At 47.7% G+C, this 27,433-nt stretch overlaps 1 protein-coding gene across 50 annotated transcripts in view; it reads left to right on the top strand.

Annotated features, from left to right (window-relative positions):
• MAP4 (microtubule associated protein 4) overlaps positions 1-27,433 on the top strand; it is a 1,793,677-nt gene that overhangs the window by 772,228 nt on the left and 994,016 nt on the right. For 31 of the 50 annotated variants that reach the window (XM_085628695.1, XM_085628686.1, XM_085628658.1 and 28 more), the window contains one exon: positions 20,166-20,273. In XM_085628695.1, the coding sequence (XP_085484821.1) occupies positions 20,166-20,273 (108 nt within the window). The remainder of the gene's footprint in view (positions 1-20,165; positions 20,274-27,433) is intronic. The other 19 variants (XM_085628688.1, XM_085628664.1, XM_085628660.1 and 16 more) reach the window with 1 other exon arrangement.

The following is a 27,433-nucleotide window of genomic DNA, read 5'->3' as shown; positions in this document are numbered from 1 at the left end:
AATTCCACTTCCAGTGGTTGGGGTCCCCTTTTGAAAGGCTAAGGATTGCCATTGTTGGTCCCTTGAATCCTCCAACTGCATTGGTACACAGTTATATACTAGTGGTGTTAGAGCATGCCACTAGGTATCCAGAAGCAATTCCCCATATAACCTCTACAGCTCCTGTAGTGACCAGGGCCCTCCTGGGAATCTTTTCCAGAGTAGGCTTCCCTATGAAGATATTAACAGACAGAGGTACAAACTTCATGTCTAGTTATATCATTACCATGTGGAAAGAGTGTGGAGTAAACTACCAGTTTACCACACCCTACCATCCACAGTGCAATGGGCTTGTTGAAAGGTTCAATAAGACCCTCAAGGTTATGATCATGGGACTCCCAGAAAAGCTTAAGCGAAAATGAGATGTCTTACTACACTGCCTTCTCTTTGCCTACAGAGAGGTTCCTCAGAAGGGGGTTCGCTACAGCCCATTTGAACTTATGTTTGGACATCCAGTTAGGGGTCCATTGTGTCTAGTGCAGTAAGGTTGGGAGCAACCTCTCAAACGCCCTAAACAGGACATTGTGGAGTATGTCCATGGCCTGCGTTCTCACATGGCTGAGTACATGAAGAAGGCCAGCAAAAACCTAGAGGCCAGCCAAGAACGTCAAAAAGCATGGCATGGCCAAAAGGCTCTTTTTTTTTTTTTTTTTTTTTTTTTTTTTAAAAACCTTTATTTGTGCATATGAAAAGGACAAATACGGGCCTACAACCATCAGGCCGGCCACAAAACGGTTAAGCACTGAGACACACATTACAACCCCTGTGCGTCAATGGTCAAGATTAGCAACGATTCAGGAGTTATACACTGGAGAGATCCTTGACACCAGGGGAAGGAGAAGTAAAGGTTAATTTTAAGGTTTTCAAAATAATTTTATCGAGAAAAAAGTCAGTAGAGGATAGAACCAAGGAGATTCGAGTCCGCAAGATGGCTTCATCACACGGGAGAGCAGCAGCATCATTAAAACGGCCATAGAAAATCTCAGACAGTGAGGCGATGCAGTTATAGAACAGGATAGTCACATGAGTAAATACGCACCCCTCCAAAGCCGCCCTCACTCAATCCACCCCACACCCGGACCCCGAATCGGAAACAAGTATAGCGCAGAGACAAAGAAGAAAGAGGCCCATAGAACCAAAAAGAAAAGGTAATTTACCCCCCCACCCTACACCAATGCGGAGGCTACGGCCTGCCCCCCCCCCCCCCGGCATAGTGCCTGTCGCCCAATGAACCCGAAATATAGACAAGAGAGAAAGTAGGAATAGAGTAAAGAAAATAAGAAAACCAAAGAAAGCGGGGAGGAGCCCACGTAACCTCGGAGCGCCCGAAACCACCGGCCAACTACGTCTCCACACACTAAGAACCCACTACACCCAAAGGCGGTCGTGTGAAGATAACGTGTGACAACCATATAAATGAAGGCAGACAAATCGCGACAAGTGCGCACAACGTATGCAGACAGTTCCAGTCCCAGTCCAGCCCATCCGTGACACCATGGTGATAGAAATCAGTCTAGCCCTGGCCCGATCGCGGGCGTAAGATTAGACTAGCCCCCACATGAAGGCCCCGCAGCCCGTGCAGACAAAGACAATATGGCCGCTTGGGAGAAGATGGAGAAGTAGAGTCACAAAATGGCCGCCGATCATCTATTGAGGTCCCCTTGTGCACCATATAAAATCCAGACCTGGCCTGTAAAGTACAGGAGTGCCACATAAAAGAAGCCGTAGGCCACCGTGAACGGTTCCTCGAGGACGTCAGGTGTCGCTCAGCTGGATACTCTTGCGGACGCGGTGAGGCAGGCAACAACAAAGCAGGCAGCAATGAACGGGGAAACAAAGTGTCCACAATTGAGCAGGAGATCGATTGATCCTGGGTGCCGGGAAAGCCAGATGCAGACACCAGTGTAACACGGTTATACACAGTCGTTGCGTCCCCGCAAGAGGACAGAAGCACTGGCAGACCCACGTCTTGTTGAGAACAAACGGGGCGCTCACGACCCGCAGCCGACAGTATGGAGTCGAACCGCTCACTCAGCGTTTGCAAGCCAACACACAATTGCAGACGAAGGTCCCGCAGGGCAGCCAGAACGGAGCCGCATGTCAGCGGAAGCTGCGCCCCCACATCGGCAGCAATCCGGGACGGCACTGTGGAGCTGGAGTCTGATAGAGGGAGGGCGAAGCGGGCAGCGGGCGAGACCGGAGCATCGCCCCCCAGCAGCGAGCAGGCAATCAACGCCATGTTTTACCGCTGAACGGTACAATGGCCAGGGGGGGGGGGTCGTAACAAGGAGGCAATTCCACGCAGGTCTGCGCCGCAACAGGTGAAAGCCAACAGTCGCTTCCCCTCCCTCGGACTCTCTTTGCAGCCGACTAGGCAATAGAAGAAGGGGGTCCGCAGCCTTCCACAGCGCGGGCCACAGAGCGAAGCAGGCGACCCGCCACACCGGGGCTTACCCTATAACTCCAGCCCGTCAGGTGAAAGGTGAAGGAGGTGTCCGGGCGTCTCTCCCCCGGCTCATCTGGCGACAATCCGTGGTATGAGGCGGGATCGGGGCCGCGGGGCTCAGATTTGCGCCGGGGGTCCAGTGACTGCGGAGCTTCCAGGGGGCCGGCCAAGGCCACAATAGAGCAGGGGTCCAGCGCGGAGAACAAAGGCACCAAGAACTCCGGCATCCGGGCGGGCTCAGACTCCGGGAAAACGGCGGCGCGGTCAGCGCGTCGTCGCGCACGTTGCACCTCGAAAATCGGCGAGGATAGGAATCAGGATGATAGTCCGAGGCCAAGGGCCGGCGGAGCCGGGCGCTCAAGCGTCTGCTCCGGTCGCCATCTTGGCTCCTCCCAAAAGGCTGTCTTGACTGTTTTCCAGCAGGGGCAGAAAGTGTGGTTGTTGGAACCTGGGGTCCCAGCAGCTCTCCAATACAAGTGGAATAGGCCCCACATTATACTTGAGCAAAAGGGTGAGGTCACCTACTTGGTGGACCTAGGTACTCCCATAAGTCCCCATAGGTTACTTCATGAGAAGCGCCTGAAACCTTTTGTAGATGGGGCTGACATGGGCTTGCTCATGGCAACTGATAAGGGACAGGAGGAAAAGAGTGATCCTCTCCCTGATCTCCTCTCTCAGAACCCTGATGGGTCAGCAGATGGAGTAGCCTTGGCAGGCAGCCTCACTGACCAGCAGCAAGCAGATTGCAGCAAGTCCTCAAACTGCACAGACGTGTGTTCTCCCTGACACCCAGTCAAACTACCTGGTGTACCCATGAAGAGGACACAGGTGACAGTCTGCCTTTTAAGAGTAAGATCTACAGACAGCCTGATCATGCCAGGGATTGCATCAGAACAGAGGTCCAAAAGATGCTGGAATTAGGGGTCACTGAGCCTTCAGATAGCCCCTGGGCTAGTCCAGTAGTCCTTGTGCCAAAACCTCACACCAAGGGTGGAAAACAAAGATACGTTTTTGTGTAGACAACACAGGCCTCAATGCAGTCACTGGGACTGATGCCCATCCAATTCCCAGGGCAGATTCCTAGATACTTTGGCTTCAGCCAAGTTTCTGAGTACATTTGACCTGACAGCTGTCTACTGGATGATCAGACTAGCTGAGGATGCCAAGCCAAAAACCGCATTCTCAACCCCTAGTGGACATTTATCAATTTATTGTGATGCCCGTGGGTCTGAGGAATGCACCTGCCACATTTCAGAGGCTGTTGAATAAAGTCTTAACATGTCTGGAAGCCTATAGTGCAGCATATCTAGATGATATAACTGTCTTTAGCTCCACCTGGGGAGGATCACCTGGTGCACCTCAAATATTCTGGAGGCCCTGCAAAAGGGAGGCCTCACTATCAAGGCCACCACGTGCCAGATGGGGCAGAGCAAGGATGTATTCTTGGGCCACCTGGTAGGTGGAGGTCCGGTTCAGCCATCGGATAGCAAAATCCAGACCATTGTGGACTGGATTGCTCCCACTATCCAGGCACAGGTCAGAACGTTATTGTGCCTGACTGGATACTACAGAAGATTTGTAAAGGGATATGGGTCCATTGTGACTCCCCTGAATGATCTGACATCAAAGAAAATGCCCAAGAATATTCAGTGGACATTAAGCTGTCAAAAGGCATTTGATGACCTGAAGCAGGCCATGTGCACTGCTCCCTTCCTGCAAAGTCCCGACTACTCTAAAACATTAATTGTCCAGACAGATGCATCTGAGCGAGGGTAGGGGCTGTGTTATCACGACCTAATGCAGTGGGCCAGAAGGTTGACCCCCAGGGAGAAATGTTGGTCAGCCATTGAAGGGAAGCCTCTGCTGTGTTCTAGGCCTTGAAGAAGCTAAGGCTGTACCTGTTTAGCACTCACTTCATTGTTCAGACAGATCACAAGCCTCTCTTATGGCTTAAACAGATGAAGGGTCAAAACACCAAACTTTTGAGGTAGTCCATTTCCCTACAGGGGATGGACTATACAGTGGAACATAGACCTGGGAGTAACCATGCCAATGCAGACGAACTCTCCAGATATTTCTACGTAGAAAATGAAGACTCAACTGGGTAAGGCTAGTCTCCTCTCCTCACGTTTCTGGGGGGGGGGAGTAGGATCTGCTTTTATGGTTACCCCCACTTTTTGCTCGATGTGATGCTTTTTCTGGCTAATCTGACTGGGATCCTGTGCTTTCTCCCCTAAGTTGGTATGGTAAGTACTTGGACTCTGCTGTACACTTATCAGTCCCTTGTATATGGTTCTAATGTACCCAGGACATAGGTACACCATGGGCTGAAGCATGTATTATGCCACCCACAGGAGGCCACTCAATTTGTAACTACAGGCCAGACATTGCAGTTTGTGTGAGATGGTGCTAGCACCACTTAAGAAAGATATAGGTTTCCCTATATCTTAGGTCACTGCACTTAAAACATATAAGTGACCCCTACGGCAGGCCTTTCAATCCTTATGGCAGGGTGCTCGATTCTAGGTGTGAGGGTGCCCTTGCATGAGCAGGACAACCCTTCAGCCTATGGAGTCCATTCTCCTGGGTTATAAGTAAGACAGCCATATAACATATAGAGGGGCACCACGTCATTACGCGATGACCATCTTGAAACTGGCTGTGACGATCCTATCATGTTTGGTATCCAACATGTTGGAATCATACTCCCACACTGTAAATGGTGTAGGAGGTATGATTCCATGCACTGTAAAGCTCCTCCTAGGAGGCCCTCAGTGCTCACGGTACCAGTCTTCTAGACCCGGACAGCCCAACGTAGCTGCTGTTGCTGACCAGAGGCAAGATTCTACCCTCCAGCTGCTGAGCCAAGCTCCAGCAGGGGAAGGCAGAACAATAGGTATCCTGTCACAGGGAGGTGTGACAACCTCTCAGACAGGGTTTAGTGTATTGGGGCCGGGTGGGAGCGCTTGCTCGCGCCACTCAGTCTGCTTGAAGGGCACACTTGGTGCCCTCCTTGCATAGTCCAGTTCAAACCAGCTCAGGGAGCCATTGGCTCCAGCTCTAATGCTAACCTGGACAAAGTACATGGGAGTATTCCCACTGTCCGACCCCTCCCCTGTTAGGGATCCCTGAATTGTTCCAATCCTTTCCGTAGGGTACTTAAGGACTTACCTGAGGGTGGGTCCCTAGATTAGTCGGTGGACACAATTCATTTCAAGACACCACTTCTTCAGCTGTTAGGGCACTATGGAGTTCTCTCTGGGTATCAAGGCTGCCACTGGGAAGACTCCTGCTGTTTCTGATCTTGTCGCCCTGCTAGTCTGCTGCAACATCCGTACCTGTGCACCATACAGGAGCCTTCCAAGGCCTGTGGACTTCCAAGACACCTGAAGGGATCTCCCTTGAAGTGAAAGAGTCACTTCCCTGCATCTGCAGGCACCGCAGCTAAGCTGACCGGTCTGCTGAACCAGGGCTCCCACAAACTCTGAAAGGCTCTACAACACAAGTGGTGGTCCTTCACATCCCTCGAGGCCTGCCCTGTCTTCTCACCAAGTTTGAGGCCAGTATCGCTCATCGGAGCCGCAGGAACCAAACCCCTGTGCACTTTCTCGACTTGCAGTTGCAAAGGCTTGTTGGCTTCCTTCCACCAAGATCTTTGTGCTCCAAGTAGCCCCACCCTCAAGCATCTCCAGTTACCAAAATCTTCCACTCACCGCATTACTTGCACCGTGGGCCTGCATCCTTGGTGAGCTGCTCAAGGTCCTCTTGCAGATTTCAGTGCCTCCGGCCTGTGGGTCCTCTTGAGGGTCACCTTTGAATTTTTTGGGCTCCCCTGATTGGTCGGGGTCTGCCCTGACTCCCCTCCTTGTGGTGAGTCACCTGGACCTTGCTGGTCCCGATACTGCGCCTTCTTCGCTTTCCATGTTTGCAGTTGCCAAGGCTTGTTGGTGCTCCCGACGGACACTGGCCCCTTAACCTTCGACATCAGACGTGGGATAAGATGGTGAACGGCTCCTGGTCTTCCACAGCATCGCCTGGTCCTCCCAGCTGCAGCTCCAAGGTCACCGACATCTCTCATGCAGCACACTACATCGACGGGCATTCGTCTTCCATGCCTCCTTGTGGCATAGACTCTGTCCCCTCTGCTTGCAGGTACTTCTCAACTTGAATCCACCTTTCGGTTCCACCGGACACTTTTACATTCCCTAGCAGCAGCATCTTCCTGAAGTTCTACATTAGGTTTGATGGCGGATTCCGACGCCGCTTCACGCCTATGCACCCGGCTTCCCTGGTGTCGTTATCCTGGTTTCTCGAGTATCCATGGGTGGGATGGCTCTCCGACCTTCTGTCTTCCACGGGGGTTCTTCAGGGTTCACTGGGAAGGTTCGTTCTTTAAAATTGACTTGCATTGATCCCGTGGTAGTGTTCCAACTCTGCACACGGCCTCTGTGGGGGTCCTGGTTACTTACCTTGGCACTTATACGTCTTCTGGGTATAGTCTTAACTCGAGTACTGGTTTGCATACCGCTATTTTAGTATATGGTTTGGTCTGCCCCTGGTGACCACTGTCTTATTTCATGCTACTTACCTGTTTCTCTTAAAGTATTTTGTGCATTATTTATTTCTCTGGTTAGGAGATATCTGTATGTGTTAGTCTTATAATAAATACACATATTCATAAATACTCTGTGTGGTTATTTTTCACTTAATATATACCTGTAAGATTATGCTCTGGTGAAACAAGCTGCTTTACACTCCTTCTGGACTAACCCTGAAGGCTGCTTTCCACACCTACCACTTATAGAGCTTTCTAAAGTTGCCTAAGACCACTAAAATCACCATAAGGGTTTTCTGGATTGCTGGAAGGTCTCCACTTTAATAAGTGTACACCATATACCAAGCCAGCTTCTCACAGTGGTTCAAAACCTTGATCTATAAAAAGTCCAGAATAGATCCAGTCTCAAGTCTTTCAAACGCACAAGGGAGATGGATTATTGAAAAAATATCCAAAAACAATGACCAGTTCTTTGTGGTTAACGTATATTCCTCTTCTAAAGACGAAGCCCTACTCTGGAATGAACTTTACACACAACTTAAAAAGTTGCCAGACTCCGCTACAATCATACTAGCCGGTGATCTCAATTTACCATTAGATCCTCTATTAGTTAGAAACTCACAGTTCCCATTATACCTAAATAATTCTTACAAAGCACTTAAACTGTGTGCATAATGTAACCTGATTGATGCCTGCAGAATCCCGAAACCCACAGATAGGGACTACACATCCTACTCTTATCCCCACAACTCCTACTCACCTATTGATTATATGCTAATTTCGGGTAACGTCTTGAGCAAAGTTGATCAAACCACAATCGAACCTAGAGTGATATCCGATCATTCTTGCAATACCATATCCATCACTGACCCCACCTCTACCAGACAACAACCTCTCTGGCGGTTCAACAATGAAATCCTAACTAACCAAAACAATAAACAGCTTATTGAAAAATTTATCAAATATCCGTAATGGAAATAAAGAAAATGAGTCAACCGAACTTATAAGATGGGCGGCCTTAAAAGCGACTGTAAGGAGGGTGATACTCAAAATGATAAAAAATGAACAAAGAAGCTAATTCTAAACTCAGTGAATTAGAAAACGAAATGTTAGATTTAGAGAAGCAACACATCTCTAACAAAGATAATAGAATACTCCACAAAATTACGAATAAAAAATACAAATACAACAAAATTGTTAGTACTCGAGCGGGCATCTGGGTTAAAAAACAGAAGTCCATCAGACTTTGCGAGTCAAACAAAGCTGGTAAGACTCTAGCATCCAATCTAAAGTTTAAGCTCCCAAAAATACGCCATTAATGGAATAAAAGTCAAAGAAGGGAAGATTACCACTAACCCAGACAAAATAGCAGATATATTCAGACTTTTACCAAAACCTATATGAGAATAATACTACTGTAGACTACTTGTATTGTAAAAGAAACTTCTGGAAGGTGCTAAGCTTCCCTCACTAACAGAAGACATAAAACTGTCCATTAATGGCACTATCACCGAAGAAGAAATTGTAGATACTATTAAAAAGCTTAAAATTGGCAATTCCCCAGGCCCCGACAGCTACAATGCTAAATTCTGCAAGACATTCTCCTCCTCCTTAAACTTACCTCTCTTGAAACTACACACACACTTCGTAGTAACCGAACAAATTACAGGAACCCCGGACGAACCTATTACAACAATATTGCCTAAAGATGGGAAATACCCCCTTTTCCCAAAGAATTACAGACCAATCTTATGAATTAACCTGGACGGTAAGATCCATGCCGCATTTCTATCCACGTGTATACAGCAACAGATCTAAACTCATTCACCCCTCACAGGTAGGCTTTTTTAAACACAGATTGTCTAGTGACAATACTAGACTACTATGTCCTGCTATGGAGAAGGCCAAACTAATAAAATCCCACAGAGGAGCAATCATTTTAGACGAAGAAAAAGCATTTGATAAGGTTGGTCGGAAATATCTACGCTCAGCACTAGACATTCAACCTAGGTGATCACTTTATCCGGATGATTATGGCTTTATATCACAAGCCACGTCTAAGGTCAGAGCTGGAGGCATCATCTCCGCCTCACTTGATCTAAAACAAGGCACCAGGCAAGGTTGCCCCCTCTCACCACCACTATTTCTCTTAGCACTTGAATCCTTTCCCTTTCTCCAACATTTAAGAGAGGATCAAGACATCCCAGGTTTTACATTCGGCAGTAACACAATCAAAATCGCCGCATATACAGACGATAAATTGATAATTACCTAAAATGCCCCCTCCGCCATACCGGATTTAATGCCTTCAATCCAACAATTCTCTGAAGTCTCAGGTTATTTTCTTAACAAAGGTAAATCTGAGGTTAAGCTTCCTAATCCTCATGATAGCAAAGACATACTAGTGACCTCTGGACTGGCGTGGCAACTAGGCTGCAAAAAAATATCTAGGTCTAGAATTTACCATTGATCTCATCGCCACCCTACAAGCCAGCGAAAAGACCTCATTTAATAAAATCAACACGCTACTGGATGAATGGTCCCCAAAATTCCTATCCTGGTGGGGTAGAGCACAGACCTTGAAAATGATAACACCATTAGTTAACTATCTCATCAGTATGCTACCCGTGACTCTCTGTGAAGACTTACTAAAAAAGAAAGATAAGGCCTTTAATAACTTTCTCTAGCAAGGGAAAAAAACGAGAATCTCTCTCAAAAAGCTTAGATTAGCCAAAGACAAAGGAGGCCTGGGACTACCCACCTTCAGAAACGATTAAACAACCCAACCTCAGCAAACAAGGCACTAATTGGTTTATCAAAAAATCCGACATATGAACCATATTGGGTGGCCATGAAAAAATCTCTCATAAATTAGATGCCTCTTGCTACTCTCCCAACAATGCGTTCCCTCACCCTCCCATACTTCAAATAGATCATACAAAACACAAAGAAGGCTTTTCTATGCCTAGATACTCATTCACAGGTTAAACTACAGAACTGCAACCTAGCTTCTTTGTGGAATAACCACAAACTCAAAATTGATGACCTTCGAATTTTCTGGTCAGAATGGGCACTCAAAGAAGTCTATGACGGAGCTTCGCCACTAACTTTATCTGCATTGCAGACACAACACAACCTAGAAAATCTAGACTTCTACAAATTCCTAAAACTTAAAGTACAAATTGCGGAAAGCTATTTCTTTGCTGATGACCCATCACTACCTGCACCTCCCCTCCCGGTTAGGTCGTCTGTCCAGAGCAGGCCATATGGTATCTGGAATATAGAAACCCCTCCTAACCAAACCACACAAGAATCTCCTACGAAACAAACAAAAGTGGGAAGTGGAAACAAACACTAGCAACATCTCTACTGATTGAGGAATTCAAAACAAAACCCCTTTCTCAAACAAAATCTCGCCATTCCTCTCACAAACAAAAACACATGATTATCACCAGAGTTTACTGGACCCCCTCTAGACTTTGCACGACTGGTCTTACCCAAAACCCCCACTGCTGGAATTGCAATCGCCATGAAGGCAACCTATCTCACGTGCTATTCTATTGTCCCATGCTACAAACTTAAGATTTTTGACTGTATTAAATGCATTTTCAAAATTGTCCCTAGTAAAGAATGCTCGTACGTAATTCTATGTTTCCTAATCCCTCAATTTAAAAACGACAGTGATCAATATCTACTGGATCTAATGCTTACTCTAGCATGCAAACTGATCCTGAACAACTGGAAAAACGTTAGTGCTGTCGTTTTCTATGTGGCAAGAATCGCTCTCCTTCCTGAGAGGAGCCGATAACGTTGCACTACAGCTCTCCCCATGGCGTTCTCCCTCCAGACTACTGTGGGACTCACTAGATGCCACCTCCTTCGACTTCGATCACCCTTGAGTACAGCAGTCTAGAGTAGATGCTTTGACAGCCACCCCGACAACATTCCAGCTCACTTCAGATTGTTCCCCCTAACCTTCAGGAATTCCATTAATGGTCCAACCTTAACCATATGCTTCTACACCTTACTCAATCTTTGTCCCACACCGATTGCTGACAGTTCGATCCGACAATGTGCAGTGTACCTCTAATAACTACCATATTCTCTTCACAAGCATATCTAGACCAAAGTTATACAGTGAGATGTATGTATTTTCTCTATGACTTCCTCAGTATTTCTTAATGTTTGTAACCTAAACCCAGTTGACTTAACCTAACATCAAGCTGCTTTGAATCCTATATATGAAACCAATGCTAAGGTTTAGTTACCCCACCTTTTAGCTCAAGTCTACAAATACATTGGATAGATAATTGAATACTGTTGGAACATTTGAAACAGCTACGTAATGATTGCATAGTCTTTCCCAATCCCCTCCTTACTGTATCCCTCATCTACCGGTGCAATATATTGCACCTCTATTTTTCTTTCATTCGCCACTGTACTTGTTTGTTTATGCCTCTGAAAACTCAATAAAATACTTTAAAATCAAAAAAGAAAGGCTTGTGTTGAAACTTTAGAAAATTTGTGAAAACAGTGTTAGAGGAATCTAGTATCTCTGCTGGCCTTCAAGACAAGAACCATAAACTTAGCGTTATTAGTTGATGATGCAAAGAGTAAACGGATGTTCGAGGCATATGAGCTGCAGATTACACACTTTTGCATAGATCTCCATCTGGTGTTGGGCCCGGATGTTTACAGTTTGTTTTTCCTTTTGGAAAGTCTTTGGAAGTCACGAGGTCGGTGACTCCTCCCTTGGATCGTATTGCGCATGGGCTTCGACTCCATCCTCAGATTGTTTTTTTCCGCCATCGGGCTCGGATGTAATCTTCGCGCTCCGGTTCCGAACATTTCCAGTTCGATGATCGAAGCGGAATCCTCACTCACATCGGGGTATTGTTTCGATCGCGATCTCCTCAATCACCTTCTCATCGACAAATCTTCGGTTCCAGTCATCGACGGCGACCTTAGGGCCTACCCAAGCTCTGGTCCCGGCTGATGGAAAGAACTCCATTCAAGAATGGCCCTCGATGTGGGTCCAAATTCCCCCACACCGATCTTCATGAGGTGTGCAACCTCTGCCTCTCCCCTGAACACGAGGCTCGATACTGTCCGGCCTGTAAGTCTTTCAGATCGAAGAAGACTATTCGGGACCGAAGAGCCAGACGAAACATGGCACACTCCTCGACCTCCGTTCCAGTCGACATCTTCGGAGACGACATCGAAGATCCGGGACAGCAGCGCACCGAAGAGGACCTAGTCAGTGCTCCCGAAGCCGACGACTCTGATGTAGAGGACATCACCCCGGCCCAGAGGGTCGTGAGTAATATTCCCCCCACACCCGCGCCGACACACAAAAAGGCTTCGGTCACGCCTTCGCTTCCGGGCCTGGGCAAGACCAGGGACACTGCTTCACACCCCACCTTCGGGCCCGGTGAAGAAGCCAAATAAGCCTTCCGGCAGCTCGGGCTCGAGCCAGCCTTCCAGCGGTGCCAACCAACACACTTCGACACCGAAAAAGAAACCAGCCTCTACCTCGACACCGAGCTCCGCACCGAAGTCCTCAGTGTCGAAACCCAGTGCTTCCGTACCGACGCCATCTTCGGTACCGACCAAACCCCATAAGGCCCTCGGCACCGACACTTCCACGCCGAAGCCCACCTCAGCACCGACCAAGAAAACGGAGGTTCCCAAGCCCAGTGCTAAGCACGGCACGGACAAGCCTAAAAAGTCATCGGCCCCGAAAACTTCGGCGCCGATGGAACAAACATTGTCACAGGAACTGTTTACACCGGATCCCTTGCAAAAAACTCTTACCAAGGATCCAAAAACTGGACATTTGGCACTTTCTTCCAAAAAGAGACATTTGGACAAACCGGCTCCGCCTCCACCTCCAAAGAGGAAGGACTCTGCTACCTCCCCTTTCAGAATGCCTTCCCCACCTCCTCCACCCTCTCCACCTCCGCCCCCTCCGTATTCTTTACCCCCACCTCATAGCTCTCCGACCCTGTCTCCAGACAATGATGATCAGGGGGACCCATCTCACGATCCAGGGGATGTGCCCCAAGACCCCACCCCTACAGGATCCCCGGACCCATGGGACAACTACAATAACCCAGATATTCCAGACGTTCCACAAGATGACCTTTACCCTTCCAGGCCATTTCCACCACCTACTTCAGAGGGCGGCACATTATCACGGGGTAGAGTTAAACACTGACCCAGCGGAGGAGGATTTCCTCCTCGACACCTTTGATACCGCACATAGGTCTACCTCAATACTACCTATGCTCAAGGGGGTGGTAAAACATGCGCCAGAGGTTTTTAAGGACCCAGTCAGGGCCAGGGTCATTAACCCACGCATAGAAAAAAAGTACAAAGACTCTTCCACAGATCCTGCCTATATCAAAGGGCCAGCGCCACTAGATTCCCTAGTCGTTTCCACTGCACGGAAGAGGTCAAATTCCCAGGTGTCAGGTGAAGCACCACCACCTGACAAAGAGTCAAAGCTACTGGACGCGTCAGGAAAGCCCACTGCGTCACAGGCAGCCAATATATGGCGTATCGCCAACACCCAAGCGCTATTGGCCAGATACTATAGGGCGCATTATGATGAATTAGAAACCATAATGCACCACCTCCCGGAAAGATACAAAAATAGGGCCAATTAATTAATTCAAGAGGGTAAGACAATAACGAACACCTCCATACGCTGTGCCTTAGATGCAGCAGACACAGCCTCCAGGGCCATTAATACTAGCGTCCTCCTCCGCCGCCATGCTAGGCTGAGAATATCGGGTTTCAAACCTGAGGTACAGGCCTCCATCTTAAATCATCCCTTTGACCAAGAACACCCATTCGGCCCAAAGGTAGATGAGGCCCTCGAAAAAATGAAGGACACTGATACGGCGAAATCTATGGGAGCCCTGCAGTCACACCCTCCTAGGCGCTCCTTTCGCCGCTCTTCCTTTCGGAGTACGTCTAGAGGCTACTCCTCAGCGCGTCCACTTCCTACAAATCCCCCACTCAGTCCACCTTCACAAGGGTTTATCAAAGAGGCGGCTATAGGGGCAATAACAAAGGCAGAGGCAAAACAAATACCGCCCGCTCTGCCACACCGCCTACCCAATGACTCAGCCCCCCCCCCCACCCAATGACTCAGCCCCCCCCCCCCCCCCCCCCCCCCCCCGCTCCCTCCAGACCATCCCACTCCGGTCGGGGGCAGACTACAAAATTTCCTTCAGGTCTGGGAGACCATCACCTCAGACAAATGGGTGACCCAATTTATTTGGTCAGGGTACTGCCTAGAATTAACATCTACCCCCCCAAACATTCCACCCAGGCAACGCCCAATGTCACAAGAACATTCCACATTACTAAAACAGGAGGTAATCTCCCTCCTACAAAAACAGGCAATAGAACAAGTTCCCGCCAATCAACAAAATTTAGGGGTCTACTCCCTATATTTTCTAATACCAAAAAGGGACGAGACTCTACGACCTATTCTAGATCTCCGGCCCCTAAACACATACATACATTCAGACCATTTTCACATGGTAACGCTTCAGCAGGTGCTTCCGCTCCTCTCCCAGAACGACTTCCTCACTACACTGGACTTGAAAGACTCATACTTTCACATTCCGGTACACCATGCTCACAGAAAGTACCTCAGATTTGTAGTGGACGGGCAACACTACCAGTTCAAGGTGCTCCCATTCGGGGTCACAACAGCACCAAGGGTATTCACCAAGTGCCTAGCGGTAGTGGCGGCACACCTCAGAAGACAGCACATTCACGTCTTCCCATATTTGGACGACTGGCTGATAAAAGCCACGTCGTACAACCAATGTGTACACCACACCGCCACTACCATCCAACTACTTCACCAACTAGGCTTCACGGTGAACCACCAAAAGTCCCAGCTAACACCATCCCACATAAAGCAATACCTCGGTGCCACCATAGACACCTCAAAAGCCATAGCCTACCCCAATCCTGCCAGGATTGCAAGCATTCAGGCTTTGCGTCAAAGATTCATACTTCAACACTCCCTTCCAGCAAGAGTGTTTATGCAACTGATAGGGATGATGGCCTCTTGCATTTTCATAGTGCCCCACGCAAGACTCCAGATGCGTCCACTCCAAGAGTGCTTAGCGCGCCAATGGAACCAGGCCCAGGGGCAACTGACAGATCTGGTGTTGGTAGACGGTCGCACCCATCGCTCTCTGCAGTGGTGGAACACCACAAACCTCTCCAAAGGTCGACCGTTCCTGGACCCGGTTCCACAAATAATACTAACAGACGCATCGCTCTCCGGCTGGGGAGCTCATCTATTACACCTCACAGTGCAGGGCACATGGACGCCGCAACAAAAGTTACTCCATATCTACCATCTGGAGTTACTAGCAATCTTTCTAGCCCTAAAATCCTTTCAAAGACAGATTTTAGGCAAGGCAGTCCTCATTCGCACAGACAACATGACGGCCATGTATTACATTCAAAAACAAGGCGGCACACACACTCCACAGTGCTCTCAACTAGCACAGAGCATATGGAGATGGGCAATTCCACACAATCTTTCTCCTAGCCCAGCATGCACCAGGAGTCCAAAACACCATGGCAGATCTGCTCAGCAGACAGACGCAGCAGATCCACGAGTGGGAACTTCACCCGCAGGTTCTTCACCCGTTTTTTCAAATGTGGGGGCATCCGCAGATAGACCTCTTCGCCACCCACGAAAAAAAAAATGCCCAAGCTTCGCCGCCAGATACCCACACCCATTGTCCAAAAGCAATGCGATCTGGATGAACTGGTCAGACAAATTTGCGTACGCTTTTCCACCTCTCCCACTAATTCCATTAGTGGTGCGAAAGCTACAACAGCATTCCCTCACACTGATCCTAGTAGCTCCAACAAGGGCCAGACAACCGTGGTACACCACGCTGCTGGAACTCTCGTTAGTCCCACACCTAAAGCTACACCTCTCACCATGCCTCCTAACCCAGAACCATGGAGAGATCAGGCACCCGGACCCAGCTCAGCTCAACCTTGCGATCTGGCTGCTGAAATCCTAGAATTTGGATACCTAAACCTTCCCCCTGACTGTATGAACGTCATCAGAGAAGCTAGACGCCTTACCACTAGAGCCTGCTACGCTGCCAAGTGGAAAAGATTTGTTGTTTATTGCCATAACAACACAATCAATCCTCTAGACGTGTCTATACAACACATCATATGCTACTTACTCCATCTACAAAGGTGTAACCTAGCATATACCTCCATTCAGCTACACCTTGCAGCAATTGCCGCTTACCTACAAAACAGGCAGCACCTATCACTTTTCAGAGTACCTGCCATTAAAGCCTTCATGGAAGGCCTAAAACGAATAATTCCCCCCAGAGTACCACCTTCACCTGTGTGGAACTTAAATATAGTTCTCACAAGGCTAATGGGGCCGCCATTCGAACCTTTGCATAAATGCGAACTGCAATTTCTCACATGGAATACAGCTTTTCTTGTAGCCATCACTTCCCTTAGAAGGGTCAGTAAGATACAAGGACTTGCCATACAAGAACCTTTTCTCCAAATGCACCAGAACAAGGTTGTTCTCCGTACCAACTCAAAATTCCTACCTAAAGTCATTTCCCCATTTCATCTAAACCAATCGGTAGAATTAGCGGTATTTTTCTCGCAACCTCAAACTGTTGCAGAGAGGGCTCTACACATGCTAGATCTCAAACGAGCCTTACTTTACTATATCCAAAGAACACAACCTTTCAGAAAGACCAAACAACTGTTTGTCTCTTTCTCTCCACCACACTAGGGCAACCCCATCTCAAAATCAGGGATAGCTAGGTGGATTGTAAAATGCATCCAGATTTGCTACCACAAAGCAAAACGAACGCTATCCGTTTCCTCCTGAAGCCCATTCTACACGAAAGATAGGGGCTTCTATGGCTTTTCTAGGGAACTTCCCATTAGATGATATCTGCAAAGCAGCTACATGGTCAACACCGCACACTTTCACTAAACATTACTGTGTAGATGTGCAAACCAAGCAACAAGCTAGTGTGGGCCAGGCTGTACTAAAAACACAATTTCAAACCACTGCAACAGATACCGGTGGTCGCCGCTAAGGTTGGGAACTGCTATATAGTCTATGCAAAAGTGTGTAATCTGCAGCTCATATGCCTCGAACGGAATATGCTACTTACCAGTATGCATCTATTCTTGGCATGTAGAGCTGCAGATCTACACACGCCCACCCGCCTCCCCGGCTACCTGTATCTTTTCCAGTCTATCTTATTTAGATACAACACACATTGGTTTCTTCACTGTTATTACTACGCTCCATCTTTCCCTGTTGGCGAAAAACAATCTGAGGATGGAGCCGAAGCCCATGCGCAATACAAACCAAAGGAGGAGTCACCAACCTCGTGACTTCCAAAGACTTTCCAAGAGGAAAAACAAACTGCAAACATCCGGGCCCAACACCAGATGGCGATCTATGCAAAAGTGTGTAGATCTGCAGCTCTACATGCCAAGAACAGATGCATCCTGGTAAGTAGCATATTCCTTCTGAAACCTACGAATTGTGAGATGGGAAAGAGACGATTTGATCGTAGCAGCGAAACTCCGAGCAAAAAACAGAGAGCACTGCACAAGCTACTTGATGCTAGTGTACTGCTGAGCAATTAGTTTTGTGATTATTACGTATCGCTCTACGTTAGTGTGATAATGGGTGGAGAAAGCAGAGCATCAACAATTGAATTGGAAAGAATTAAAATAGTGCATGGTTGAAGGGACTAAACGCCACATGAAAAACTCATGAAATTAAGATTGGTATGCATCAAACTGAAAATTATACTGATAATATAATCCGTAAACCGCTTCATAATTGGTTTAAAAACATATCCTTGCTTGTTATTAATGTTCACAGATAATCCCCAAAAATATTTTTCTACAAAGGGATTACATTCCGTGGTGTCAAATCGTTAGGTATATTTATTGATGAAAGACTCTCAAGAATCTTCTTTTGATAATTGATAGAAGGATACATTTTTTGATTTCCGAATAAAATATTTAATAAATAGAAAGATTGTCTGAAATGGAGGAGACCTCTCATTTGATTATGTTCAGTACTGCTTAGGGAAATGCCCCAGACCTTTTTATTGTGAAATCTAGAGGCCCAAGTCACCACGAACCATGTCAAACAAATGATATGCAAGTGGGGGGTGGCATGTTTAACAATTAATTTCAAAACAATTATTACAAATTATAACAACTTGTTTGAAAATAATATTTAACACCACATTAATGCAATTTACAAGTGCTGAATGTAACAGAGGTTGCTATTATCCAGTTTATGGTAGTCAAACAATGGAAGGCTGAATGGTGCTTGCTGGGATTCAGACTTGCAAACTTCAGATCCCATAACTTGTCAGGGATCAGTATTAAACTCACTTAATTTTCCTTCTGCCTTATCTTGTGAATGGTATGTGGGTGTTTTAGCTCCATGATTAGTGGGCCTTTTCATTCACTTACAGCGGGCAGGTTTGTTGCTGACAACTACGCAATAAGCACTGATCATCTTGATTCCAAAGGAGAGGAAGGACCCTACTGATTGAGCTGCCTAAAGACTGATCTTGAACAAACGTGTGGCACAAAATAATGGCAAAAGTGATTACAAATTCATTTCTACATCTTGCCTTTGATTGTGCCAGAGGATGTAGTGTGGAATATTTACTCAAGACAGGGGGCTGATAATACAAAAAAGATAATAGATCTCTAAGGCGTGGCCCAGAATGAGAGCGTGGACGCTGTTGTATTGTCTGTAGATGCCGAAAAAGACTTCAGTCAAATTGAGTAGTGGACTTTAATGGCCCTGGCACTACAGGTGTTCGTGATGGGACCCTGTTTCCAGTAGTGGATGGAAGCACTGTATGTTTCCTCCGCAGGGAGAGTAAAGGTAAAGAGTGTCTGCTTTGAATGATTTAATATTTCAAGAGACACTTGGTGTGGGTAAGCAGACAATATGGATGCTGGAGCTTAAAAGGCCAGCGCTAATATCTTACACCAGTCACCCTCTTGGTGTATGTTATAGGTACTCAAAAAAATGTATAATACAAATGGAGTCAGATCAATCCGTTTTATAATTAAATATATTGCTGATCAAACAAATAGGCAAATCCAGTGTCCAGCTATGTTCAATTAAGTTTTTATTCCAAATCAATGTTCACATGAATTCACCTTTCATTAATGATTATAATATCCAAATATCAATTGCGAAATAAAATTAATGCCAAAGAACAGCCACGGCTGACTAGTTTCGCGGAGAATCTCCTTTCTCAAAGCTATAGATAATGATAAAACCAGTGTCACTAATACATAAAAATGAGTATATACCATACTTAACACACAAACATTAAAATCCCAATCTTATTGCATAGATCTGATCACAATCATAATAAAAATGAAACAAAACAAAGTTGCTCCATGATAGTCTTCAACTCCTTAGAACTACTGTCATTGTTGGGAGTCCTAGTTTAAAGAGTAAATTCCTGCTATTGGGTTAATGGGGCCTGCCGACAAAGCCAGGCACTAATCCTTCTCTGGCGGGGATAGAACCTCCCGCTCTCCAGCCTAGTAGTAGGGCCTTCTCTGCTTTACAGTGGGTCTCCTGACTGCTGCCAGGGAACTGGACGGGTCGATTGTCAGCAAACCGTCGGGGGAGGCAGCTAGCCCCTTGCGCTCCCCTCTCTCAGCTCTGCAGATGTCTCCAGGCCTGGGTCTGTGCAAGCGAGCGCCACCTCACGGTCCGAGTCTCTGCTTTTTGGGGAGTTGAATTACACAAATCGTGGATAATGGACAGGGGAGGTCTGCCACGACTTTGTGTTAAGTTATCTCTGTATTAAGGAAGGCTTTTTAGTTCACCGGTGGGAGTTCTAAGAAACGTGACTGGGTGGCCATCTTGCCAGGCCATGCCCACCCAGGATCATACCTGCATGTGAGCCACAATAGTTAATAATTTGTTTTCTTATCAAGTATCTTGGGGTACTCATTTAAATTCTGTACATAATTTGCTACAATCAGTGTCTTTCTTTTCAATATTCTCTTCTTGTTCCTCAGCAGCACCTATAGACAATGAAGACTTTAAAGATCACTGGCTAGGAGAAGAAGAGTTAGATGAAGCAAAAGACCTTGAATACTTTGCAAAGAAAGAAGGTAGCTTTTGTGGTAAGTCGGGTGGCAGTTTAAGAGAACCATCTTGAACTATGTCTACAGTATACAAGGCAATCTGTTATTTCATCAATAAGATTAGAGAGCCCGCTTCAACATGGGTTGTGTTGAAAGAAGTGTTGTACATAATGAGCTTGACATGGTAGTGCATGGGTGAAGTAGGTGGGTACCACGCAGCATGGGTGTTTTCCATTCTCGCCAAAATATTGCATCCTAGCCTTCACAACTTTTAGCTATTAATTGCTGGGTCTGGGACAGCTGCGTGTTTCAATATTAAAACCCCACAGTGACAATACAAACTGTGAGCAACCGACCAGCTTGAATAAAACCTCATAGATATCTAATCCGATGAATGTTGAATGTCTTTGTATAGGACTTCATTGACCCAGTCTAGTAACTTTGTTTGGATACTCCCTGGGTTATTCTCATAAACTAGAACATTTTTGCACATGTATATTTTGTTTTATTGACCAGTAGAAAACAGGATCATTATACAAACTCTGTCAAAGCATATATTACTATATGTTCGCCCAGCATGGGCAACGCCTTCACAGCTTTTACAAATACATTTCGGCAAGGTTGGGTATATCATGTACCCTTAACATTATTGTATCCCGCCCGCATTGATAGAGCATATCTGACATGCCCATGGGAGTCATCTGAACCCTGCATTGTCCGTCTTGCCTACACATTACATGGGGATGGACCTCACCGGTATCCATGTGGTGTAGCGCCCGTGTGCAGTTCCATGACTGCTCGAGCTGTATTATGTTTTTGGTTTTGTAGAGTATTCGGTTTATTTTTTCTACCTTTGTCGTTTTACTTTTTCCCTTAACGTTAACCTAAACCATATATTACAACTGACAGCATCTGGTGGTTACAACGCATCCTAGCAGTTGAGTTCAGTAGCTCTTGTCGAGTTTAGAGAGAGGCTTCAATGTATCACTTTGTCCCCCTATCCTTGCTCCCTCCGAAGGTGCGTCGGGGAGGGTAAGGGGTGGTATAGCAGGGGCTTGGATTGTGTATCAATAGGGAGGAGAGATCGTATTTAGTCAAAGTTACCCAATACATAAGCATGTGGCCTGGTTGGTGATCTACATAAAGGTCTCTGTTGGGAACTGACAGTCATTTAATGGGGTACAGGGCTAGGTACTGTGGTCTCTGTACGGCTGCAGGGCGGGGGGGGGGAGGAGATGGTGTCCCACCATTTATGTTGATTTCCCACTCTGAGTTAGTTCAGGGTCCCTCTCTCCAGGATGATATGTCACTTGTCCTCGCCAGCATGATTCCCCAGATGTCTAGATCTGTCAGCGTTCTCATCTGTATAGACTGCACGGAGTCGGCGTTCCTCCGCAATTTCCCACTCGTGCAGATCCGCCCTCCAGTTCTCAAAAAGAGGGGCTGTGGTCTGCTTCCAGTGAATAGCGATGCAGCTTTTCGCCAGCACCAGCCCTAGCGTGATGAATTTATGCTGCATACTGGTTGCAGCCTTGGTGGTCGGCAGCACGCCCTGCCGACGGTGCTTTCTTGTGGCCTCAACTGGGAGCTTCGTCGCCTTTCGGAGCATTTCTAGGACTGAGCTCCAATATGTGCGAAGCATGGGGCAGTCCCAGGTCATGTGTACAAAGTGGGCTGGGGAGGTGCCACATCTGAGGCAGTTCGGTGCATGTGACTGGTCAATTCTCGCCAAGCGTTGGTGGGGTCAGGTATGCGCGGTGGAGGTAATTGAATTGAATTATTTAAAATCTTGCATTGCTAGATTCTTCTTGGAACTGTGCAAATGCTCATTTTCATTCCCCTTCTGTTAGCGGCACGGGCAGGTCCTTCCCCCATCTAGCCTGAGTCTGTCAGGTTGGTTCTGCGATCAATTTTCATGGCTTTGTAAAGTTGGAATATTAGTCCCTTAAAGTAGCCTGCGTCCACTATTGTGCAAAGTATGCTGGATTCTTCCGTCTCGTTCAGAAATTTAACCCAGATTTCGCGGACCATATGTGTTATATTAGCATGTTCGAGGAAGTGACCCTCTGGAACTTGGTAATTTTCTTTTGCGGCCTCAAAAGAGAGGAAGGTATCATTTAAATAGAGATCCACTGCAGTGGTGTAGCCACCTTGATACCAACCGCCCAGGACCATTATGGATTGTATATTGCGAAAGCCTTGGAGCCATTTTAAGGGTAATGTGCGGGCGTATGGGGCTTTCTGTAATACCAGGGAGACTGCTCGTTCCCAGGCCCATGCTACCTGTTTGATTATGAATTGGCAGTCTCGAGGGGTCCTCAAGCCCATCATAAGGTACTTAGGCAGGTTTGCCTCTGAGCACCATCCTGCAATCCAATTCAGTATTCGGGCTATCCGCACACCACTGCGCGGCATATTGGAGAAGTTCTGCAATATAGTAGAGGCGTAGATCTGGGAGCCCCAAGCCGCTGTGATCCATGTCTAGTTTTAGGAGATCGTTTTACTCTGCTGCGTTTACCAGCCTAAACGAGCGAAACCAGGAGACAGTTCAAAGTGGTTAAGGTGTCGTTAGGAATATGACAGAGTGAGTTTTATAAAGTATATAGGCAGCAGGGGAGTAGCACCATTGTCCCTAACGCCACCTGTCCCATGACCGACAACAGCAGTTGGTTCCAGAAGCGTATTGAGGCCTTTAAGCCTCCAAGGGTTTCCCCCGTGTTCAGGGCATTTTGGGCTTCCGCTGTGTGGGCAACCTGTACCCCCAGGCAGTGGAAATGGTGGGCTGCCCAAGTGAATGCCAGGGGAGGGAGTTCCGCCATGTCTCTCCCCGCTAGTCCTGCGAGTGAGAATGCAAATTACTTTTGTTGGTTAATCGTTAGTCCAGACAATGTCCCAAAGTTGATAGCACTGTCAGGGGTGCTGGTGTGGTGTCAGTGGGGTGGTGCATATATAACAATGCATCATCCGCGTAGAGAGAGATGACCTGTGTGCGTCCTCCCCCCTACTAGGCCCCAGTGTTCCATGTGTCTCCTCAGGCAGATTGCGAGGGGTTCCATTGCTAGCACAAATAGGAGTGGGGACAGCTGACACCCCTGTCTCGTACCGCACTCTATAGATATTAGCGTAGAGACTAGGCCACCACTGGGTACTCTAGCAGTAGGGTGTTGGTACATTAGACGTACCCAGGCAATGAAGTCCGAGCCTAGTCCCATTCTGTGTAGTACTTCCCATAGGTACTCCCATTGCAAGGTAACCAAAGCTTTTTATATATCGAGGGATACTACCACTGCTGGGACCAGCTCTCAACGGAGTGTAATACATGTGCAAGTCTGCCTAGGTTCATATGGGTTCCCCGTCCTGGCATGAACCCGCACTGATTCTCGTTCACCAGTTGGGTAACTACCCGGCTCAATCCTGATTCCAAAACTTTGGCCAGGATTTTAGTATCCACTCCCAGCATAGAGTGGGCGGTAGGAGCTCGGCAATGTGGGGTCTTTGTCCAGTTTAAGTAGCATAACTATTTGGGCTTCTCGCATGGACTGCGGAAGTATCTCCGCGTGTTTTGCCTCGCACAAGGTTCCCCTCTTCCCCCCCTCCCCCTCCCCCCCCCTTCCCTGTATCTCGCTTTGCTCATCGGACCAGACCAGGGTATCCCATCCAGAAACTGTTCTATGCCCTCTCTTTCAGCTGCTTGGCCTTTTTCGTAGACCCCGCCAGATGTGTGCATAGCCATGAGTTTATGGTGGCCTGTGTGTGCAGGAGTATTCCATCTGCCTGTCTTAGTGCTAATATGATAGGGGGTAGGCATTCTCTCTTAAGGAGCCACGCTAAAAACTTCCCAGACTTGTCTCCCTCTCTGTGTAGGAGCTGCCAGTATTTCTGTTTCACCAGGCAGTCCAGCCTGTCCCATGTTTCTCCTACCCGACGGAGGGGGTTCAGCATCCCCTCATCCTCCGGTTCCAAGTCTGGACCTATACTTTGAAGTGTAGCCTTTGTGGTCTCGGCTTCCGTAAGGTCGTTCTCCAACCATTGTCTCATGCGTCTACATTTGACAAACATTCTTCATGTAACACTACTTTTAGCACATCCCATTCCATCCCCCTGGTGTTGGTAGACAACCAGTTACTGTTGAGATAATCACTGATGGATTCGCCGAGCTCTGGTCGGAAAATATCGTCCTTCACCGTTTTGTACTGTAGTTGCCAGAGAGGGATCTCGGGTCTCCACACCCTGTGCCCCATTGTAGGACCACTGGGGCATGATCCAATGGGAATCTGCCTAGTATTTGTATACCCAGGGTGGCCTTAGCCACGTTGCCAGTAAGCAGAAAGCGGTCTACACAGTTATAGACTGAATGAGTTGGGGTGTAGTACGTGTATTTAAGTTTTCTGTTGTTCTGTCTTCTACCAGTCCATGCATCCCTGTCTTTGCATTCCCCCCTGGAGGGCTGCTGTCATGTTGGGTTTTGTGTTTAATTTGGGGGGATGTCTATCGAGCAAGCCATCTAGCACGCAGTTAAAGTCACCTTCCCACAAGAGAGGTATGCCTACATATAATACCAGTAATTCTTCTAGACCTAAGTAAAAAGCGCTATCATCCACGTTCGGAGCATATACATTCAGCAGGCAGATTTCCCTGCCAACTAACCCTCCGTATATCAGTAAGCCGCCCTTTTAGGTCTGCTGTGTAGCCAAGGACCTGAAAGGGAGTCTATGGGGCTATCCAGATTGCTACCCCTAGAGCGTAGTTGGAGTATGTAGCAGAAAACACCTGGCCTCCATTCTTTATGTAGTTTTTGGGCCTCATCAGTCAGATGAGTTTCCTGCAACATGGCTATTTGGGACCGCAACCTAAGAAGATAAGTTTGTGCCCTGTATCTCTTTACAAAAGTGTTAAGCCCCCTTACGTTCCAAGTGATATTAAATCCAGCCATCTCTCCACTGTGCTTTTGTATTGGGGAGGTTATGTCTTCCCCGCCAGTGCTGTAGTTGAGCCAAATTGACATAACGGAACTGCTTCCCCTACCAAACACATGATGAACCAATTGTGCTTTCCTAATCCTGACCTTACATTTAACACCCACTTAGAAATCCAAAACTAACTTATTAGGCGTAAACCCTACTAAGATATCAATATGAAAGTTTAACACAAGAATATTTATACTATACTCATTCAGCACCACTGTTATCAAGCCCTCTCACACAGTCTGTTGCGTCACACTCACTCTGCAACTATTCCTGCGCGGGGAAGCAGGTGTGCCACGGTCGCTTCATGATGGGGGGCTGCCGGCGATCTCATACCCCTTCTGCTTCGTCACTTAATCACTCTCGTCACAATATCACACACACTCCAGATCCCGTCTAACGGGGTGAATAAGAGGCCAATCGTGGCGCAGGAACTAGAAAAGGGACAAAAGGAAGAGGGACTGAAAGAGGGGGAGAGGGGAAGCAAGAGAATGGGGGAAGAGGAAGCGGGGGATGAGATGACCAAGTTTGGTGCCAAAAGTACAGGGCCGAGAGGAGAAATCAGTGGGGGAACAGGTAGAGAGGGGTGGGGCGGCCCGCCACCGAGGCCGTTGGGGCCAGTCCTCTAAAGTGCGATGAGACAACACCAATCCGCTCCAAGGGTCATTGGTGAACGTTAGACGAGTGTCTGAGGAGTTCATTTTCCTCCTATTCACCGGACAGCCCAGGGCTCTCGTGAAGCTCGAGCTGGGAAACATGATGCCCCAGTTCTATGTGGTACGATCAAGAGTTAGTGGTTTGAGGGGTGTCTTCCACTATGTCTCCAGTGCTGGCTTTAGAACTGGCTCCCGTCACCACCTCTACCAAAGCTCTAGCTTTCTTGTGATCCGCCTGCAACAGTGCTTGGCTCACTCTGGAAGTCTGCCCGCCCTCGCTGTCTGAGCCAGTGTACTCCAAGTCCAGGTAGCCGTCCCTCTGCACCACCACTCTCTGGATGGACCGTGGGATTTGTTTATTTCTTCGTCCGTGCCTATGTGGCTTGCGAAAAATCCAAGGGTCCAGGGGCGCCCACTGCCCTTGGGGCTAGTATCCGGTCTTCTCCCCTCACCTCCAACCAGTCCCAGGCCACCTCAGGAGTGGTAAAGTAGTGGGCTTTTTCATTGTGTATAATTTTAAGTTTGGCGTGGTACAGCAGCATATACTGTAGATTCATTGCCCTAAGTTTCTTCTTCACACTCACAAAGGACATCCTTTGTTGCTGCACCATGCACGTGTAGTCGGGGAAAATGCGGATGGTGTGGTTCTCAAATTACGGGTAATGCCTACGCCTGGCCTCTTGAAGGAGGTGGTTGAGCTCTCTGTAATTGAGAATCTTGGCAATGAGGGTGCAAGGGGGGGGGGGGGGGGCAGCGCCCGGTGTGCCCGGTGTGCCCTCTATCACGATGCAGGAGGAGAGGGTCTTCGTGGGCAGCATTGTCTTGATTCAGTTTTCCAGAAAAAGTTCAGGCTTGGAGCCCTCCGCTCCCTCCATGAAGCTCACAGAACGTAGGTTACATCTACCGGAATGGCCCTCTTCATCCTTTGCTCTGCTCTACAGCGTAGCTGTTTTCGCGGTTACCGCTTTTAGAGAGCAGACCCGTCTCCAACGTCGATACCTTTTGTACGGTGGCTAGAGACCTTTCCGTCACTGATCGCAGATCGACCCAGAATAGGCCCACATCCAGCAAATCTGTATCTATCTTAGCATGGACAAAAAAGCTGGAGGTCTCCATAGCTTGACTCCAGTGGCGTAGTGAGCACGGGTCCCACTACGCCACCCCAGTTTAGACATGGCCATATGCAAATCAGTCTTGACCCTGTGCCTCATGGGAACAGTCCAGCCCGAACTGCCAAGCCATGTCTTCCCTGGACCGGAATCAAGCATCCTAGGACCGGTTTCTGGCTATCAGCCGTCATCAGCCAGGATAGCTTGACTCCAGTGGCGTAGTGAGTACGGGTCCCACGTCTGGGAATACCCATCCCACTTAGGGCGAAAAGCGTTACAACAAACAAATGATGGACGGAATGCTGACAATGCAGACATTCTCCCCCAGTCAAGAGATCTGGGTTAAATCCATCGTTCTTTTGCCCACTACGCCACCCCAGTTTAGACATGGCCATATGCAAATCAGTCTTGACCCTGTGCCTCGTGGGAACAGTCCAGCCCGAACTGCCAAGCCATGTCTTCCCTGGACC

Source organism: Triturus cristatus, chromosome 10 (genome assembly GCF_964204655.1).
Source record: "Triturus cristatus chromosome 10, aTriCri1.1, whole genome shotgun sequence".
NCBI lineage: Eukaryota > Metazoa > Chordata > Amphibia > Caudata > Salamandridae > Triturus > Triturus cristatus.
This window is presented reverse-complemented; position numbering and strand designations above follow the sequence as displayed.